This window comes from Stylophora pistillata, chromosome 10 (genome assembly GCF_964205215.1).
Source record: "Stylophora pistillata chromosome 10, jaStyPist1.2, whole genome shotgun sequence".
Classification (NCBI taxonomy): domain Eukaryota; kingdom Metazoa; phylum Cnidaria; class Anthozoa; order Scleractinia; family Pocilloporidae; genus Stylophora; species Stylophora pistillata.
The window spans coordinates 28,763,464-28,782,398 of record NC_142528.1 but is presented as its reverse complement, the minus strand read 5'-3'; the positions used below and the strand labels follow the sequence as shown (position 1 = coordinate 28,782,398).

The 18,935-nt window shown below is 37.3% G+C and overlaps 1 protein-coding gene across 2 annotated transcripts; it reads right to left on the bottom strand.

Annotated features, from left to right (window-relative positions):
* Nucleotides 1–1,632: 1,632 nt before the first annotated feature.
* Nucleotides 1,633–18,447, bottom strand: LOC148722571 (cleavage and polyadenylation specificity factor subunit 1-like). 2 transcript variants are annotated; one of them, XM_088734971.1, is made up of 17 exons: nucleotides 17,463–18,447; nucleotides 16,542–16,721; nucleotides 16,115–16,298; nucleotides 15,743–15,789; nucleotides 15,299–15,300; nucleotides 12,391–12,414; nucleotides 12,248–12,306; nucleotides 11,868–12,020; nucleotides 11,100–11,216; nucleotides 10,570–10,660; nucleotides 10,301–10,385; nucleotides 9,763–9,904; nucleotides 5,721–5,789; nucleotides 5,168–5,251; nucleotides 4,623–4,769; nucleotides 4,444–4,476; nucleotides 3,374–3,856 (listed from the first exon to the last, which is right to left on the bottom strand). In XM_088734971.1, exons 1-17 carry the CDS (start codon nucleotides 17,876–17,878, stop codon nucleotides 3,719–3,721), a joined length of 1,971 nt encoding a protein of 656 aa, XP_088591097.1. In that variant the 5' UTR covers nucleotides 17,879–18,447; the 3' UTR covers nucleotides 3,374–3,718. The 2 variants fall into 2 exon arrangements, 1 of the variants encoding a protein (XP_088591097.1); XR_015992179.1 differs by lacking the exons at nucleotides 3,374–3,856; nucleotides 10,301–10,385; nucleotides 10,570–10,660; ... (7 more) ...; nucleotides 16,542–16,721; nucleotides 17,463–18,447 and adding exons at nucleotides 1,633–2,291; nucleotides 2,579–2,719; nucleotides 2,800–2,847; ... (5 more) ...; nucleotides 9,064–9,135; nucleotides 9,343–9,398 and having other exon boundaries at nucleotides 9,763–10,294.
* Nucleotides 18,448–18,935: the final 488 nt, after the last annotated feature.

Here is an 18,935-nt window from a genome sequence, read left to right as displayed (position 1 = left end):
CATTTCATCATGATTGGTATCAGTGACTGAATAGACTACTCTAACACGTCCTTTGTGCGCTGAAGATTTGTGATTATCATAATTCGGATTTAGATTAAGAGCAGTCCCTCTCATATGTTTTCTGCGAAGTCCGTGGCGCTAGTAAAAAAAAAAATCATCGAAAGAGAAAAGAATGATGTTAGCACGCCGCGGAGAGCTGTTAAAGTGATGTACTCGAAATATAGGGACTACGGACTAAGTCCAGGAGTTTGACTTCTTTGTTGCGTTCACAGTGCAAAAATAGACATACGTCACTGACCAAGCTTGAGGTCAAGATGGCCGAGTTATGTCTTCGCGTTTTTAAATGGACCAAGACGAGTCACTGTCGAGGCCCATAAAAACGCAATAAAGATAGAGGCTAATATCCAGCAATTCGACCGAACAGGCTTGGTCAATAACATTTATTGTATAGCAAAAACATTTTCGATAAAGTAAGAATCAAGAATGATTCGTTTATTTTGAGAGTCGGAAAATTGTAGCGCAATGAACCAATGAAAGTCATTTAATGTCTTCTTTGTTCTTTTCTGTTTTACGAGTTCAATCTTTTCTTTGCGCGTGATAAAGGCGGGCAATTCCAAGCCGCGGCAAGATGGGCTCGGGTAGCCGATCAAACAGGCTATTGCGCTCCATATGTTAAAAAAAATTCGACAGATGTAACTCACTGGCCGATAACAACTTGCACAAAGAAACCTATTGTGCTCATGTTGTCAGGTCATCGGACATGAGTTCATTTGTAAACGAAGCGGTATACTGATAATTCTCTTGCTCGTTCTTTTAAATAAATGTGAGGAACTTTTCCCCAAAAAAATATCTCGGGTCCTTTGACCTTAAAAACCAACCTAGAACGGGCAAACAGTCTTCAGTTCAAGTTTGTGTACGCTCGCTATCTTTGGATAATTGTTTTCATCATGATGGTTTTGTTTGTTGGCATGCACGCCACAAAAAAATGTTTTGTCACGCGCAACTAATTAATCAACTCGCAAAAACATTTTAACGGCTTTTTTACGTTTTTTGTGGCATAAAATTCCAACAATCTTTTTAAGCGGAAAACCAACTAAATCATTTTAGTCCACGAAGTGCGACCGGAAAAAACCTCGAGACTTGTATGGACTACTTTAGTCACCCCTTCAGAAATCTTACAACGCGGCAAGTTTTCCTTCAAGACCATTAATCGAAAGTTCACAGGCATGTTTCATTTCTTGATTATTTTATCCGCAATTTCTACATTAATTTTCACCGTAACCTCAACAGCAAGTATAAATTTTATTTGTAAGGGTGTTCTTTCATTCTATACCTTGGGCAACTCTGACAGAACGTGACCAGAATAGATGTTAGACTGCTTATTCTAGTCTCAAGGAAATTACGTCAATCAGTAATTGACTAGCAGGTCATCCATTGAGCGATGAATGATTGATGGGTCTCTGACAGGCCCCTTAGGGTTTCTAGCAGAACGCTCCTGAAATATTATTTCGTGATTCAACATATAGTCTTGCAGCAGGTCTTGGAGACTTTCTTGGAAACCCAGATGACATGGGCTAACCATATTCGAGTTGTAAATCACTTTGCTAGGAATAGAGGTCGTGTTTCCACTCCACCGGTTACTAACGCCTTTATTGAAAGTCCTATTAGATTTTTTGAGTGATTTAATGACAATAAGGCATGTTAATTCTTGTGTACCTCGAAACTGGCGAGTTATCCAACGTCAAGATCAAATCAATGACAAAAGGATACTTGACGGGAATGCTTTTTACAACTTCGATTAAACAAGATACAAGTGCACATCACAGAATTTGAAACCAATATTGACAGCTTTTTACGAAATGTTGCTAGCAGGACCATTTGAAACAAATATGGTTTCTTGCATTAATTCGCATCAGTGACGAAACTAGTGGACCATTCTATTTAGGTGGCAGGTCTGGAAACACAAAAAACGTATTTCTATTTCGACATTTAACAAACTCAGGGCGCGTGACAGGAGTGTAAGAGAATGGCAATCTAGATGACAATGTTCCATTTTAGATTCTGTCACCCCTAATAAGTAAAGTTCTAGAACTTCTTGGAGGTCTAATAAAAAAAAAAACCAAGAACAACAACAATATAGCAACACATTGTCATCCCGGTACACTTCTCCATACAGGAACAGTTACGTCCCTGATGCAACCATGATCTTTCAGTAGCATTTCAGAACTTGTCAGGCGTTGCCCTCAGAAATGTGAACACGATCTTTCAACGTCTATCAAGTCATCAAGAATCTGGAAGTCACAAAAGGAAGTGTTACACTGAGAGCGTCAAATCTTTGCGCTCCTGTGCGATTTGTGTAAACGTGCCAAGTGACCATCTATTTCATAGGTACCGAGAATTATCCCATACTAAGTACCAAAGTAACCAATAGGAGTAGGAAGGATAAAATTTCACTGTGAAAAAAGAATCGTTCGTTCAATTATCAACGCGAACGAAGACATATCCCCTGTGATGTAGGAACTAACTAGAGGGAACCGGCAAATCAGCGCAGCCGAGTAGAATTGGAACGTAAACTCACCGAAACAAGTCAGCTGTCTGAAGTCTTTACCGCCAACTTTTCCTGTTCTTCTTACACGGATCCTGAAGAATGAAGTAACATGGCTTCCTAGGTTGATATCTCCTCGCTGAAGAAGCCGCTGACCACCAAAGCTTTCAAAAGCTAAAAAATAAGAGACGACACAGCCTGTGATATTTCAGAGAAGTTTACTCGGAAGCATAAAACATAAAATATTCTCTTACCTTCTGGTTGATAAGTGAGTAGAAGCACGTTTTGATCACCATCTGATACTGTAAATGAAATAACGATCGTTAGCTTGACAAAGACACAAAAACCAAGAAATAACACAACAGTCATTGACTGTCACTTGAATTCGTCCGACTTCCTAAGTAATGGAAGAAGCCGCGGCGACATTGCAGAAAACTGAATTCAAAGAAACCGCGTTGAATTTGAATTACACTCCTTGAACGATCACACTGATGTATTTGAAATAATATTTCACTAAATTATTAACACTTATCCACAAAAAAAAATTCTCGTGAATTAGTTAGCACGTATTCAAAAGAAAACAAAAACAATCGGCAACAGGTAAAATGCAAATCAAATCATTAGCTTTCATAGAGCAGAGTAGAGTGTTCACATGGGCGGCCATCTTTTCAATTCTGAAAAACCTAAGTTTATTTCATACATGGCCTTCCAGTTTTGTCTTTTCCAGTTTCTTCATCAGAGGTGATCAGATCATGATAATAAATTTAACTTGATGAAATTCCGTCTTCGTAGTCAGTGTTGGTTTTTGAAATTTCTATTTTTGGGGGGTAGCTTTTTGTGAAGAATGAGAGTATTTACAGGTTTCGTTTTAAAGTTTTAGTGGCAAATTTTGAGTATTCCGGCCCTCTAAAACAAAATAGATACAAATATTCGCTGCTTCTGTAGAAACGGTCCTTCTGGCAAAATCCCTACCAAATAAGAACCATGAAAAGCTCTGATTCATCACAACAATACCCTACCCTATGATAAGACTACGTTTTTTTTTTTTCGATCAGTCCCCTAGGCCATGAACTGATAGGGGAGTCTTTGATGAACGAAACTTATCAAGGAAAACTTGTTTAGTGCAAGTGATTTAACAATTGTCGTCTGAAGAGTTTACGTCCACAAACATCCTTAGTAATGTTCTTCATAATGTTGTACATGGGAAAAAAAGAGAGACAGACAGAAAAAAGGAGATACATTAGCGAGAGATCCCAGTTGTGGACCATCAATAACAAAATCGGCCGAATACACCCCTAATGGTTTTGGATCCTGAACACGAAAGTAAACACTTCGGGATTAATTGAAGTCACAAATTGGACCTTCTTGATACGGTGAAGCGGCCTGCCTGCGTTAGTAAAAAGACTCCATTTTTCAAGAATGTATGCGAGGATATTTGTCTGCAGTTTTGATAAGTTCCCAGAGGCAATCCGAAAAAACAAAAAAAACATGTGAGCTTCGAAGAACAGATAATAGCGTACTTTCTCCCAGAGCAGAGGTGATTGTAGTCTCCTCTCGCAGCCGTTCTTTGTCTGGGGATCCCTGTATCTCCCTCCCCACAAGGAGACACAGGGGTCCCGAGACAAAGAACGGCTGCGAGAGGAGACTAAGGTCATTGGGAATGGTATTGTATTCTTTCAAAATCACGGACAGCTAATCTTCGCTATAATTGAGAAAAGTGAGACGGTAATACTTATACGCTATTGATCAAGGCCGAGGTCAAGATGGCTGAGTTCCTTTTTTTTTTTTTTTTTTTTGTTATGAACCGATGATTGAGGTCCATAACAATTAACAAACGAATGAGGCTATTACCCAACCATTTTCCTAAATATGTCTTTTTACAAAAAAAGGTTACTGACCTTACTAACAAATGCCAGAGTCTTTGTTTCCTCCTAAATATCGAACAAACAAAAGTAATATTCAATTACACACCTGAGAATTCTATTGCAGGGTTTCCCTGAGAACTACGCTTAAGAAAAATTAAGGATAGCCCGGCTTCACACATTTTATACCTGGTGAAATGAAACTTTGACTTTACCTGTAATCGAAGGAGAGTGATGCTCTTGCATAAATCAGCTGCAATAATCAGAGTCTTGATGGACATTAACGAATGAATGTACATTTGTGTGTCAATAAATGCCATTCCCACCAAATCATTGCTATCTTTGAAGTTCCAGATGTAAATCTGTGTATTTTAAACAAACAAAAAAGAAATTTTAGCATGACATCTCTTCAGAATCCTAAATATTGTAACTTTTAGAGATGTTACAGAACTTGTAGAAATTTCTGTTTGGAGCTCTACGTTACAAATGAATATGACATGCCATTTTAGCAGGCGGTAGTTGGTATGCGCGACATTCAGCGCGGCGAATATTTTCGGTCTCCCTATTGGACGGGCGGAAGACCTGGGGCGAGTGACAAGGCGAGGGGAAGAGTGTTTCTGGCTTTTCCCCCCTTCCTCCCCTCCCCCCCCCTCGCTTTGTCACTCGTCCCAGATCTTTTACCCGTTCAATATAGCGACGGAATATGTTCGCCGCGCTGGATCTCGCTTAATAAACAGTAGAAAAGTCAAGGCCAACATACCTTCTGTCCTATAGCACTAACAAGGTAACCATTGACTTGAGTCAGAGCACTCACTGGGCCTTTCTGTTCCTTGCCGTACAACATCTAAAACCAAAAAAACAAAACGAAATAAATTCGGAGCAGATCACCATGAGCACAGGAAATTACAATGGTTCTTATTGCGCCTCGATCAGAATGACCAGCAGCATCTCCACCTACTTATTGACTGCTTCACTGCAGGTCACACTCAGTTAACACAAAGCACTAGTTTCTTTTTGTAACGAGGAAAAAGGATTGTTTTCTTCTCCGTAACCCATCATCATTTTTTATTTGGAAACTTTCATCTCATCACTGTGGTTTTCAGAAAGGTCCTAATTTAGATTAAAGGTAGTAAAGCAGACTGTATACAGTAAAATGAAAGATACCTAGAAATTAAAAACTAAATTAAAAATTGATAAAAAGTTGCAATTGAAATACAAGAAGAATTAAAAAAAAACCACACGCTTGTAAGTTATTTATCAGTTGTAGTACTACGCAATGAACGTCAACATAAATCCTTACTGTTACATGTTACCTTGAACTTATTTTTGGTCAGCAGCTGGCCCGGCTCAGGAACAACTTCAATGATATCAAAGATCAAAATCTGTTTGTAGAAGAGTAGAAATTGTCATTGAAACATTAACCAAATTTGAAGGAGGTAGATCCTTGTTCAAGTCGTGACATCATCATCGCCTCCTTCTGACAAAATAAGACAGGAATTTTAATTCTTAAATACCGTTCATAAGTATTCACACCGCTCTTGTCAAGGAGACAGTAAAAAGAAATTGTAATAGTCCTGACGAAGTTGGAAAAACGGGAAGAATTCTCACCACAAAATGTTAAATGAGTGTCAAGAAGAAGCTTTGCTCAACCTCAGATTAGTCAACTAGAAAGCAAACACAGTTTTGTAAGTCACTGGCCTATTCTTAGAAGACACCCAACATTCACGAGAAGTTTGAGATAATTCTTGACTGAAAATTCTTTAAAAAAATTGCTCGGACGCCATGCTAAAGGGTAATTTGATCTGCTAATTTATTCCTATTCAATTTTTTAAAATTTTTCCTTTGCAATGGGTCAACGCTATCATGTTCACCTTACCCGTCCCCTGCAGGTGATATCTATCATGTTCACCTTACCCGTCCCCTGCAGGTGATATCTATCATGTTCACCTTACCCGTCCCCTGCAGGTGATATCTATCATGTTCACCTTACCCGTCCCCTGCAGGTGATATCTATCATGTTCACCTTACCCGTCCCCTGCAGGTGACATCTTCACCGTACACATGAGTTGTGCCGACACAAATAAAACCCTCGTGACCAGTATGAGTCTCCTGACTCGAAAGCATAAGATTCTTGCAGGTGGTAACATGTTCCCAGTCCTCCATTTCAATTCTGAAACAAGGACAATCGAACTGAATATGAAAGAGGATGACTATACAAAAGAGAAATGATTTTATCCTCTGTGTCAAGATATTATCATATTCATTGGTTGCCGACTGTTTTTGCGTACAATCAACATGAATTTTTTAACATGGTTGAATCCCACCTTTTTTTTTTTTGGCAAATTGGCCGGGCCATAGTGTCAACCATCCAACATATGACCAGAACTCGAACTTTGATGAGAAAATTTTTTTTGCACTGAAGTAAATCAAGACAGTAGGTTTAAGGCCTGTTAATTACCATTAGATGAAATAAGATATTCAACTTATCCAATAACTTATGCAAAAAACAAACTAACAAACGAACGAAAAGACCGACAATGGAAACAGATCTTCATTTCACACTAACCGTGTGCTTGGTATGATCTCCCAACTAACTGGTGAGATAAGCTGCAAGCTGAATCGGTCAATAATTGGATATACATATCTCGAATCTACAATGAAATGGGAAATATTAGATTTGTAATTAGACGGGTCCTATTACTGAAGTTTTTTCTTGAGAAGTATAATAACAGTATCATGGTGTAATATGCTAAAGTACGATTACTGTAAGGGGACCTCAAATGACAAAATAAAATCTTAAGGCCTGCCAACGTAACTATAGTTCTTGCTAATTACCTCTATCGATATCTTCAGCCTCATGATCCTCGGTGTTCAACTTGACCACTCTCTTAGTTTGTTCTGACAAACTTGTGACAACTGCATATGTCTAACACGGCAACAACGACACAATCAAGATAGAATTAAGAGTGTCTTTTTCGCCAAGCCTCCCTACCCCACCATAAAGTGAAGAGCATCAGTTATGAGAAATCATTGAAAACGAAAATTAAGAACCTTTGGTTACATAAAGTGACATCAAATTTGATATTTTGGATGTAATGGTCGTCCTGTATTTTGCTTAAGAAAGAGGCGTTAATAGTAATCGGTGGAATCGTTGTCTCTTTTTTCGAACTTTGAACTCTGGGCAGTGTATCACATTTAAAGTCTTTGAACGTCAAGCTCACATTAATGGTCTTTCAGTCGTGATTCGCTGTTTCAGCGAAAATGCGAGAAGTTTCACGCTACTCTAACAATGCAAGAAACAAGCAAACTACACCTAATAAACAAACTGACATTGGTGGTAATCTTTAAAAAGTTACTTGCAGTACCTTGCTTTCTCTGTTGTAAGTCACAAAATGAGGAGTGCATCTCAGAGGAACCTTTCTTACAGGCCACAGGGCATCGTAACTCAGATGGGTTGGGAGAACTGAGATTCTTAACTCCCCCTGGATAAGGACACATAATAAAACACAAATTCAACATGGGTAAAATTCAAAAGAAAAGTTCTGTAAGTGCCATAAACAAAAAGTATAACTAAGCTTATAGGTGCTACAAAAGTGACTGAAAATCCCCCATAGAGCCACATCTCTTACTATTCCATTGGGGAATATTAAGTTGGAAACCCCCTTTTGCATCTGTTTGACCAAAAGCTAGTTCTTATCAAGAAAGGTAATATCTTTCAGTGTTCGTCTATAAAGGTTTTAAATAACTTACCACTTGTAAGAGCACCTTGTTTTGCATTCTGAGCACTTTACCACATCAGTTTTGAAAAGTGAATGCCTGGTTGTACAGTTTCCTTAGGGGATCTTGTTAGCCATCAGAGCCTGAGAGATGTGACTCTCCAAGGTCAAGTGTCCAAGCTTCTGGTCCTAGAACACAACTCAAATGTCCCAGCTGGGGCTTAGGAGCCAGAGTTGGCAACAAGTATGCGCAATGTTTGCCACACCTTGTACCTTGCACCCCAATTCAATTAGGGTAATCTTCCTTAAAAAATTACTTTCCATGACACTTCAAAATTTAGTAATAGTTCTGCTTGGTGCCTACATAAAACAAACAAAGACAAGAAGCAACTTGACAATAAATCGTCATGTATGTACCTTCTTGTTAAAATAAAGAAAACCTTTTGGACAGTTGACATTATGGAAAGGGGCAAAACAAGTGACAGCACCATCAGTGTTCATTGGATGAGCCCGCAGTGCACCTCTACTAGTTACAAACAGCCAGTACGGGTAGGAACCACACAAAAACACCTGCAAACATATAATATACATATAATATATAATATAATATAATATACATATAATATACATGAATAATTTTCGAATGACGTTTTCTAACCCAGTAAATGTTATTCATATAACTTACTTCATGCATCCAACATCATATTATTGAGCATCAAGGCATTTTCAGGGATGTAAAACTTATTCAATGTTGTTAATGACTAATCAAGTATGAGCTTGATGAAGAAATTACTTACTCCAGAATAAGATGAAACATCATTGAATACACGAAGACTGGAAACCTTAGGTTTTGTTCCTGCAACAAAGACCATGAGGGTAAAAGTTAATCCACTAAGCGCCCAAAATGCTCTGTAATTGAAGTGTATTATGAAAGATTTACCTTGACTACCATCAACCTGCTTTACTTTTGCTGCTTTGATTTCTTGTCACGCAGGAGCAGATTGTGTTGGACCTGACGAAAAAGAGAGTTGATTTTCAAGTTTTAAGTAATTCCTCTTCAGTCAACATTTAATTACAACCAATGCCATCTCAAATGTGCAGCTAAGTATCGATACATGATCCTATTCATAAGTAAAATGAGATTTGAAATGACTTTGTTTACTGCTTTTGCATATTGTAATAGTCCTGACGAAGTTGGAAAAACGGGAAGAATTCTCACCACAAAATGTTAAATGAGTGTCAAGAAGAAGCTTTGCTCAACCTCAGATTAGTCAACTAGAAAGCAAACACAGTTTTGTAAGTCACTGGCCTATTCTTAGAAGACACCCAACATTCACGAGAAGTTTGAGATAATTCTTGACTGAAAATTCTTTAAAAAAATTGCTCGGACGCCATGCTAAAGGGTAATTTGATCTGCTAATTTATTCCTATTCAATTTTTTAAAATTTTTCCTTTGCAATGGGTCAACGCTATCATGTTCACCTTACCCGTCCCCTGCAGGTGATATCTATCATGTTCACCTTACCCGTCCCCTGCAGGTGATATCTATCATGTTCACCTTACCCGTCCCCTGCAGGTGATATCTATCATGTTCACCTTACCCGTCCCCTGCAGGTGATATCTATCATGTTCACCTTACCCGTCCCCTGCAGGTGACATCTTCACCGTACACATGAGTTGTGCCGACACAAATAAAACCCTCGTGACCAGTATGAGTCTCCTGACTCGAAAGCATAAGATTCTTGCAGGTGGTAACATGTTCCCAGTCCTCCATTTCAATTCTGAAACAAGGACAATCGAACTGAATATGAAAGAGGATGACTATACAAAAGAGAAATGATTTTATCCTCTGTGTCAAGATATTATCATATTCATTGGTTGCCGACTGTTTTTGCGTACAATCAACATGAATTTTTTAACATGGTTGAATCCCACCTTTTTTTTTTTTGGCAAATTGGCCGGGCCATAGTGTCAACCATCCAACATATGACCAGAACTCGAACTTTGATGAGAAAATTTTTTTTGCACTGAAGTAAATCAAGACAGTAGGTTTAAGGCCTGTTAATTACCATTAGATGAAATAAGATATTCAACTTATCCAATAACTTATGCAAAAAACAAACTAACAAACGAACGAAAAGACCGACAATGGAAACAGATCTTCATTTCACACTAACCGTGTGCTTGGTATGATCTCCCAACTAACTGGTGAGATAAGCTGCAAGCTGAATCGGTCAATAATTGGATATACATATCTCGAATCTACAATGAAATGGGAAATATTAGATTTGTAATTAGACGGGTCCTATTACTGAAGTTTTTTCTTGAGAAGTATAATAACAGTATCATGGTGTAATATGCTAAAGTACGATTACTGTAAGGGGACCTCAAATGACAAAATAAAATCTTAAGGCCTGCCAACGTAACTATAGTTCTTGCTAATTACCTCTATCGATATCTTCAGCCTCATGATCCTCGGTGTTCAACTTGACCACTCTCTTAGTTTGTTCTGACAAACTTGTGACAACTGCATATGTCTAACACGGCAACAACGACACAATCAAGATAGAATTAAGAGTGTCTTTTTCGCCAAGCCTCCCTACCCCACCATAAAGTGAAGAGCATCAGTTATGAGAAATCATTGAAAACGAAAATTAAGAACCTTTGGTTACATAAAGTGACATCAAATTTGATATTTTGGATGTAATGGTCGTCCTGTATTTTGCTTAAGAAAGAGGCGTTAATAGTAATCGGTGGAATCGTTGTCTCTTTTTTCGAACTTTGAACTCTGGGCAGTGTATCACATTTAAAGTCTTTGAACGTCAAGCTCACATTAATGGTCTTTCAGTCGTGATTCGCTGTTTCAGCGAAAATGCGAGAAGTTTCACGCTACTCTAACAATGCAAGAAACAAGCAAACTACACCTAATAAACAAACTGACATTGGTGGTAATCTTTAAAAAGTTACTTGCAGTACCTTGCTTTCTCTGTTGTAAGTCACAAAATGAGGAGTGCATCTCAGAGGAACCTTTCTTACAGGCCACAGGGCATCGTAACTCAGATGGGTTGGGAGAACTGAGATTCTTAACTCCCCCTGGATAAGGACACATAATAAAACACAAATTCAACATGGGTAAAATTCAAAAGAAAAGTTCTGTAAGTGCCATAAACAAAAAGTATAACTAAGCTTATAGGTGCTACAAAAGTGACTGAAAATCCCCCATAGAGCCACATCTCTTACTATTCCATTGGGGAATATTAAGTTGGAAACCCCCTTTTGCACCTGTTTGACCAAAAGCTAGTTCTTATCAAGAAAGGTAATATCTTTCAGTGTTCGTCTATAAAGGTTTTAAATAACTTACCACTTGTAAGAGCACCTTGTTTTGCATTCTGAGCACTTTACCACATCAGTTTTGAAAAGTGAATGCCTGGTTGTACAGTTTCCTTAGGGGATCTTGTTAGCCATCAGAGCCTGAGAGATGTGACTCTCCAAGGTCAAGTGTCCAAGCTTCTGGTCCTAGAACACAACTCAAATGTCCCAGCTGGGGCTTAGGAGCCAGAGTTGGCAACAAGTATGCGCAATGTTTGCCACACCTTGTACCTTGCACCCCAATTCAATTAGGGTAATCTTCCTTAAAAAATTACTTTCCATGACACTTCAAAATTTAGTAATAGTTCTGCTTGGTGCCTACATAAAACAAACAAAGACAAGAAGCAACTTGACAATAAATCGTCATGTATGTACCTTCTTGTTAAAATAAAGAAAACCTTTTGGACAGTTGACATTATGGAAAGGGGCAAAACAAGTGACAGCACCATCAGTGTTCATTGGATGAGCCCGCAGTGCACCTCTACTAGTTACAAACAGCCAGTACGGGTAGGAACCACACAAAAACACCTGCAAACATATAATATACATATAATATATAATATAATATAATATACATATAATATACATGAATAATTTTCGAATGACGTTTTCTAACCCAGTAAATGTTATTCATATAACTTACTTCATGCATCCAACATCATATTATTGAGCATCAAGGCATTTTCAGGGATGTAAAACTTATTCAATGTTGTTAATGACTAATCAAGTATGAGCTTGATGAAGAAATTACTTACTCCAGAATAAGATGAAACATCATTGAATACACGAAGACTGGAAACCTTAGGTTTTGTTCCTGCAACAAAGACCATGAGGGTAAAAGTTAATCCACTAAGCGCCCAAAATGCTCTGTAATTGAAGTGTATTATGAAAGATTTACCTTGACTACCATCAACCTGCTTTACTTTTGCTGCTTTGATTTCTTGTCACGCAGGAGCAGATTGTGTTGGACCTGACGAAAAAGAGAGTTGATTTTCAAGTTTTAAGTAATTCCTCTTCAGTCAACATTTAATTACAACCAATGCCATCTCAAATGTGCAGCTAAGTATCGATACATGATCCTATTCATAAGTAAAATGAGATTTGAAATGACTTTGTTTACTGCTTTTGCATATTGTAATAGTCCTGACGAAGTTGGAAAAACGGGAAGAATTCTCACCACAAAATGTTAAATGAGTGTCAAGAAGAAGCTTTGCTCAACCTCAGATTAGTCAACTAGAAAGCAAACACAGTTTTGTAAGTCACTGGCCTATTCTTAGAAGACACCCAACATTCACGAGAAGTTTGAGATAATTCTTGACTGAAAATTCTTTAAAAAAATTGCTCGGACGCCATGCTAAAGGGTAATTTGATCTGCTAATTTATTCCTATTCAATTTTTTAAAATTTTTCCTTTGCAATGGGTCAACGCTATCATGTTCACCTTACCCGTCCCCTGCAGGTGATATCTATCATGTTCACCTTACCCGTCCCCTGCAGGTGATATCTATCATGTTCACCTTACCCGTCCCCTGCAGGTGATATCTATCATGTTCACCTTACCCGTCCCCTGCAGGTGATATCTATCATGTTCACCTTACCCGTCCCCTGCAGGTGACATCTTCACCGTACACATGAGTTGTGCCGACACAAATAAAACCCTCGTGACCAGTATGAGTCTCCTGACTCGAAAGCATAAGATTCTTGCAGGTGGTAACATGTTCCCAGTCCTCCATTTCAATTCTGAAACAAGGACAATCGAACTGAATATGAAAGAGGATGACTATACAAAAGAGAAATGATTTTATCCTCTGTGTCAAGATATTATCATATTCATTGGTTGCCGACTGTTTTTGCGTACAATCAACATGAATTTTTTAACATGGTTGAATCCCACCTTTTTTTTTTTTGGCAAATTGGCCGGGCCATAGTGTCAACCATCCAACATATGACCAGAACTCGAACTTTGATGAGAAAATTTTTTTTGCACTGAAGTAAATCAAGACAGTAGGTTTAAGGCCTGTTAATTACCATTAGATGAAATAAGATATTCAACTTATCCAATAACTTATGCAAAAAACAAACTAACAAACGAACGAAAAGACCGACAATGGAAACAGATCTTCATTTCACACTAACCGTGTGCTTGGTATGATCTCCCAACTAACTGGTGAGATAAGCTGCAAGCTGAATCGGTCAATAATTGGATATACATATCTCGAATCTACAATGAAATGGGAAATATTAGATTTGTAATTAGACGGGTCCTATTACTGAAGTTTTTTCTTGAGAAGTATAATAACAGTATCATGGTGTAATATGCTAAAGTACGATTACTGTAAGGGGACCTCAAATGACAAAATAAAATCTTAAGGCCTGCCAACGTAACTATAGTTCTTGCTAATTACCTCTATCGATATCTTCAGCCTCATGATCCTCGGTGTTCAACTTGACCACTCTCTTAGTTTGTTCTGACAAACTTGTGACAACTGCATATGTCTAACACGGCAACAACGACACAATCAAGATAGAATTAAGAGTGTCTTTTTCGCCAAGCCTCCCTACCCCACCATAAAGTGAAGAGCATCAGTTATGAGAAATCATTGAAAACGAAAATTAAGAACCTTTGGTTACATAAAGTGACATCAAATTTGATATTTTGGATGTAATGGTCGTCCTGTATTTTGCTTAAGAAAGAGGCGTTAATAGTAATCGGTGGAATCGTTGTCTCTTTTTTCGAACTTTGAACTCTGGGCAGTGTATCACATTTAAAGTCTTTGAACGTCAAGCTCACATTAATGGTCTTTCAGTCGTGATTCGCTGTTTCAGCGAAAATGCGAGAAGTTTCACGCTACTCTAACAATGCAAGAAACAAGCAAACTACACCTAATAAACAAACTGACATTGGTGGTAATCTTTAAAAAGTTACTTGCAGTACCTTGCTTTCTCTGTTGTAAGTCACAAAATGAGGAGTGCATCTCAGAGGAACCTTTCTTACAGGCCACAGGGCATCGTAACTCAGATGGGTTGGGAGAACTGAGATTCTTAACTCCCCCTGGATAAGGACACATAATAAAACACAAATTCAACATGGGTAAAATTCAAAAGAAAAGTTCTGTAAGTGCCATAAACAAAAAGTATAACTAAGCTTATAGGTGCTACAAAAGTGACTGAAAATCCCCCATAGAGCCACATCTCTTACTATTCCATTGGGGAATATTAAGTTGGAAACCCCCTTTTGCACCTGTTTGACCAAAAGCTAGTTCTTATCAAGAAAGGTAATATCTTTCAGTGTTCGTCTATAAAGGTTTTAAATAACTTACCACTTGTAAGAGCACCTTGTTTTGCATTCTGAGCACTTTACCACATCAGTTTTGAAAAGTGAATGCCTGGTTGTACAGTTTCCTTAGGGGATCTTGTTAGCCATCAGAGCCTGAGAGATGTGACTCTCCAAGGTCAAGTGTCCAAGCTTCTGGTCCTAGAACACAACTCAAATGTCCCAGCTGGGGCTTAGGAGCCAGAGTTGGCAACAAGTATGCGCAATGTTTGCCACACCTTGTACCTTGCACCCCAATTCAATTAGGGTAATCTTCCTTAAAAAATTACTTTCCATGACACTTCAAAATTTAGTAATAGTTCTGCTTGGTGCCTACATAAAACAAACAAAGACAAGAAGCAACTTGACAATAAATCGTCATGTATGTACCTTCTTGTTAAAATAAAGAAAACCTTTTGGACAGTTGACATTATGGAAAGGGGCAAAACAAGTGACAGCACCATCAGTGTTCATTGGATGAGCCCGCAGTGCACCTCTACTAGTTACAAACAGCCAGTACGGGTAGGAACCACACAAAAACACCTGCAAACATATAATATACATATAATATATAATATAATATAATATACATATAATATACATGAATAATTTTCGAATGACGTTTTCTAACCCAGTAAATGTTATTCATATAACTTACTTCATGCATCCAACATCATATTATTGAGCATCAAGGCATTTTCAGGGATGTAAAACTTATTCAATGTTGTTAATGACTAATCAAGTATGAGCTTGATGAAGAAATTACTTACTCCAGAATAAGATGAAACATCATTGAATACACGAAGACTGGAAACCTTAGGTTTTGTTCCTGCAACAAAGACCATGAGGGTAAAAGTTAATCCACTAAGCGCCCAAAATGCTCTGTAATTGAAGTGTATTATGAAAGATTTACCTTGACTACCATCAACCTGCTTTACTTTTGCTGCTTTGATTTCTTGTCACGCAGGAGCAGATTGTGTTGGACCTGACGAAAAAGAGAGTTGATTTTCAAGTTTTAAGTAATTCCTCTTCAGTCAACATTTAATTACAACCAATGCCATCTCAAATGTGCAGCTAAGTATCGATACATGATCCTATTCATAAGTAAAATGAGATTTGAAATGACTTTGTTTACTGCTTTTGCATATTATAGAAAATAATTATATATACATTCCATCGATTTTATAACTAGCTACATCACAAACCAAGTATGTTACTTTCAAAATACTTAACCGAACTAGAACATTGCTTGAAGCTAAGTTTATCTATAACATTTGAGATATTTTAAGACAAAAGAAACTGAAACAAACCTTCTTAAATCTTAAGTTAAGGTGACCTTCTAAAGAAGCTTCAGTGAAAGTGAAGGCTTCATACACCAAAAGTTCCTGTTCCACAAGTGCAATAAGCATAGGGCTGCTGTTCTTGTGCCCTAAGCCTGTAAGTAAGATTTCCCTGACAGGTGAAGAATCCTCCTGACCGACACCACCTGTGATACTGCCAAAGATAAAATTATATAACATTGAAGGTTAGAAACAACAAAGTCTTAGAAATATTGTTCTCATTCCAATTAACTTCCTGGTACCCTTGCGGGGAGTATGAGGTCCTAAGAGTATAAAAAGGTGCACTAAAAACCAGCTGCAAGCCAATATTCAGCTCCTCAGTCAAACCAAACCATGCAAATTTCCATTCTTTGATCTCAATAATGCAGATGACTCACAGGCACAAATGGTTTATTACCTTACACCAGAAGCTGACCCACTGTCCACAAGCACTCTTGGAGCCATATTGAAATTTTTTACCAAGAAAACCAACTTGAATTCAGGTAAAGTGTAAATCTCCATGACACCATTGTCACGACAAACAACACACCACCATGTTGGATTCACTGTTTCAGCATTTGATTCCCCAGTGAAAACACTAAAAAGACACACAAGGACTAAATTAAACAATATTCTTTTTCACATGAGCCAATAGAATAGAAAGACTAATGTGCAGAACAAACAAGTAAATAACTACATGCATTTAACAATATCAGTGGGTGGTCATATTCTTTCCTTTATTTTATGTTTTCTAAGAAGTGATATCATCGAGACCATTTTTATATAGGTCCCTTTAACTAAAGTTTTAAACATTCTAAATTGTCCATGACACGAGATAACAGAGGACGATAAGAACCAGTTCCAATAAAAAAGATTGCAAAGTAAATTCAAACCAGCACAGTAACTGTGGCAATGTGGTACAAAAAATGCTGGAAAAATGTCTTGCAATGCAGAAAAGGTCTTATACATGGATAAGGTTTACCACTGTGATGAAAAAACCTTTATATTGTAACTAAGCATATACCCCTTTTAAAAACCCCAAGATAACATGATGCTAACCAAGTAGTAATTTGTATTCACCAAACTGAATTAAATGCTTCAAAACTACATTTCAAACACATAGTACTACAAACAAAAAAATTACCTTTCACACAAATTTTAGGCATTACCAGCAGTTTATGAGAAAAATAATAATTGAAGCAATTCAGAATGCTTCTGAACTCAAAAAGGTTTGGAATTTGACAAAAAATATACTCTCCTTACATTAAAAAAATACTGAGCCTTCCTACAGCAAAATGAATGGAAAACAAGAGTTTTAATGGTAGAGTCAGTAACTGACCTTTCATTTATATTCTTCTGTTCTTGTGCTTCTTCATCAGATGTAAATGGCAGTGATGATTCTCCGTACAATAGTTCATCCTCATCTACCACATCCACGCTGAAGATTACATGGAAGACAATGTGAGAGAACAATTCATATGTTTTAATGCATCTTACATCTAGAATACAATTTATTATCAAAACAAATAAATGGCTTAGGGACATAAAAGAAAAATTTAAGTTTGTAAGTTCGGGCTTCCACACAGGAAAAACAGAAGGATTAATGTACACAAAACATTTGCAGTCTCTTAAGAATAGGTCACTGTCAAGAATTACCTTTTCTCTCTCAAGAAGCATGCAAACAAACATCATAAGTAAATAATTAAAAAAAAAAAAAAACTTCAGGTAGACAAACAGGGTTTGATAACCCGGCATCAAAGCCACAAATACAGATATTTCTCAAATCACTAGATTCAAGAAAAGGATATCTTTGATTCCAATAGCATTTCATGAGAAGATCTTCAGAGGAGCTTTATGGCCTTGTAACAGGCTCAAAGAAAGCATTTCATACTTTGGGTGACCTACAAAAACCATTTCCAACAGGTTCTGCATAGCACAGGCAATCAATGGGCTCAATCTTCCACTTTTTATCAGACAATTTGACTAACTCAAATCATAAATTGGTTGCCATGAATATGATTTTAGCTGCCAACAAAACAGGACAAAAAGGAAAAGAGGGCATAAAAAAAGGACAAGTTGTGTACTACTTCCTAGTATCTAATATGCATGTTTATCTCAATTGAGCATTTCACAAGAAACACACAGTCTAACAAAAACACAGCAACTTGTTACATGACTGCCAAACACCCTTCACCACTAGCAAATTTCAGTGGAGTTTTAACTCCCAAATCTTTTTTAAATGCCATGGCAACCAAAATGGGTTAATCCTTGGGCACTGCATCATGTTATAACCACTCAAAAAGCTAGTTAATAGTGACTGCCTTAAAACATTTGTTTGAAAATAAAATTGAATAGAAAAAAATGACCTTTAGGAAACTTGGAGGTTTTCAACAAAATATGTGCATTAGTTTCAATTGAGGAACGCTAGCAATTTTTCAGTGACTAAATGCAGGACCAAAAGACTGCGCTGCAGCTTTTTCCCATGGACTACTTTAGCCTTCAACAAATAATAGTTTTTTTTTATATATATATTTGCATACCCACATAGTTAAATGTTATTTCTTGATTATTTAATTATCTTGTATTTCTAAACCCATTGTGGCCCAGTCCCTATCCACATATGTAATTTTATATATTTGTTAAATAATTGTAACCACATTGTAATTCAGATTTTCTGGGAAAATGTGAGAAATAAACTTATCTTATTTTATCTTATGTTCATAACAAGAGCACAAAAAGAGTTCTTATTCTGGGGAAACTTACTGTCAGGTAGTTATGATAACTACTATGTGTTTGTTACTGTTTATAATCC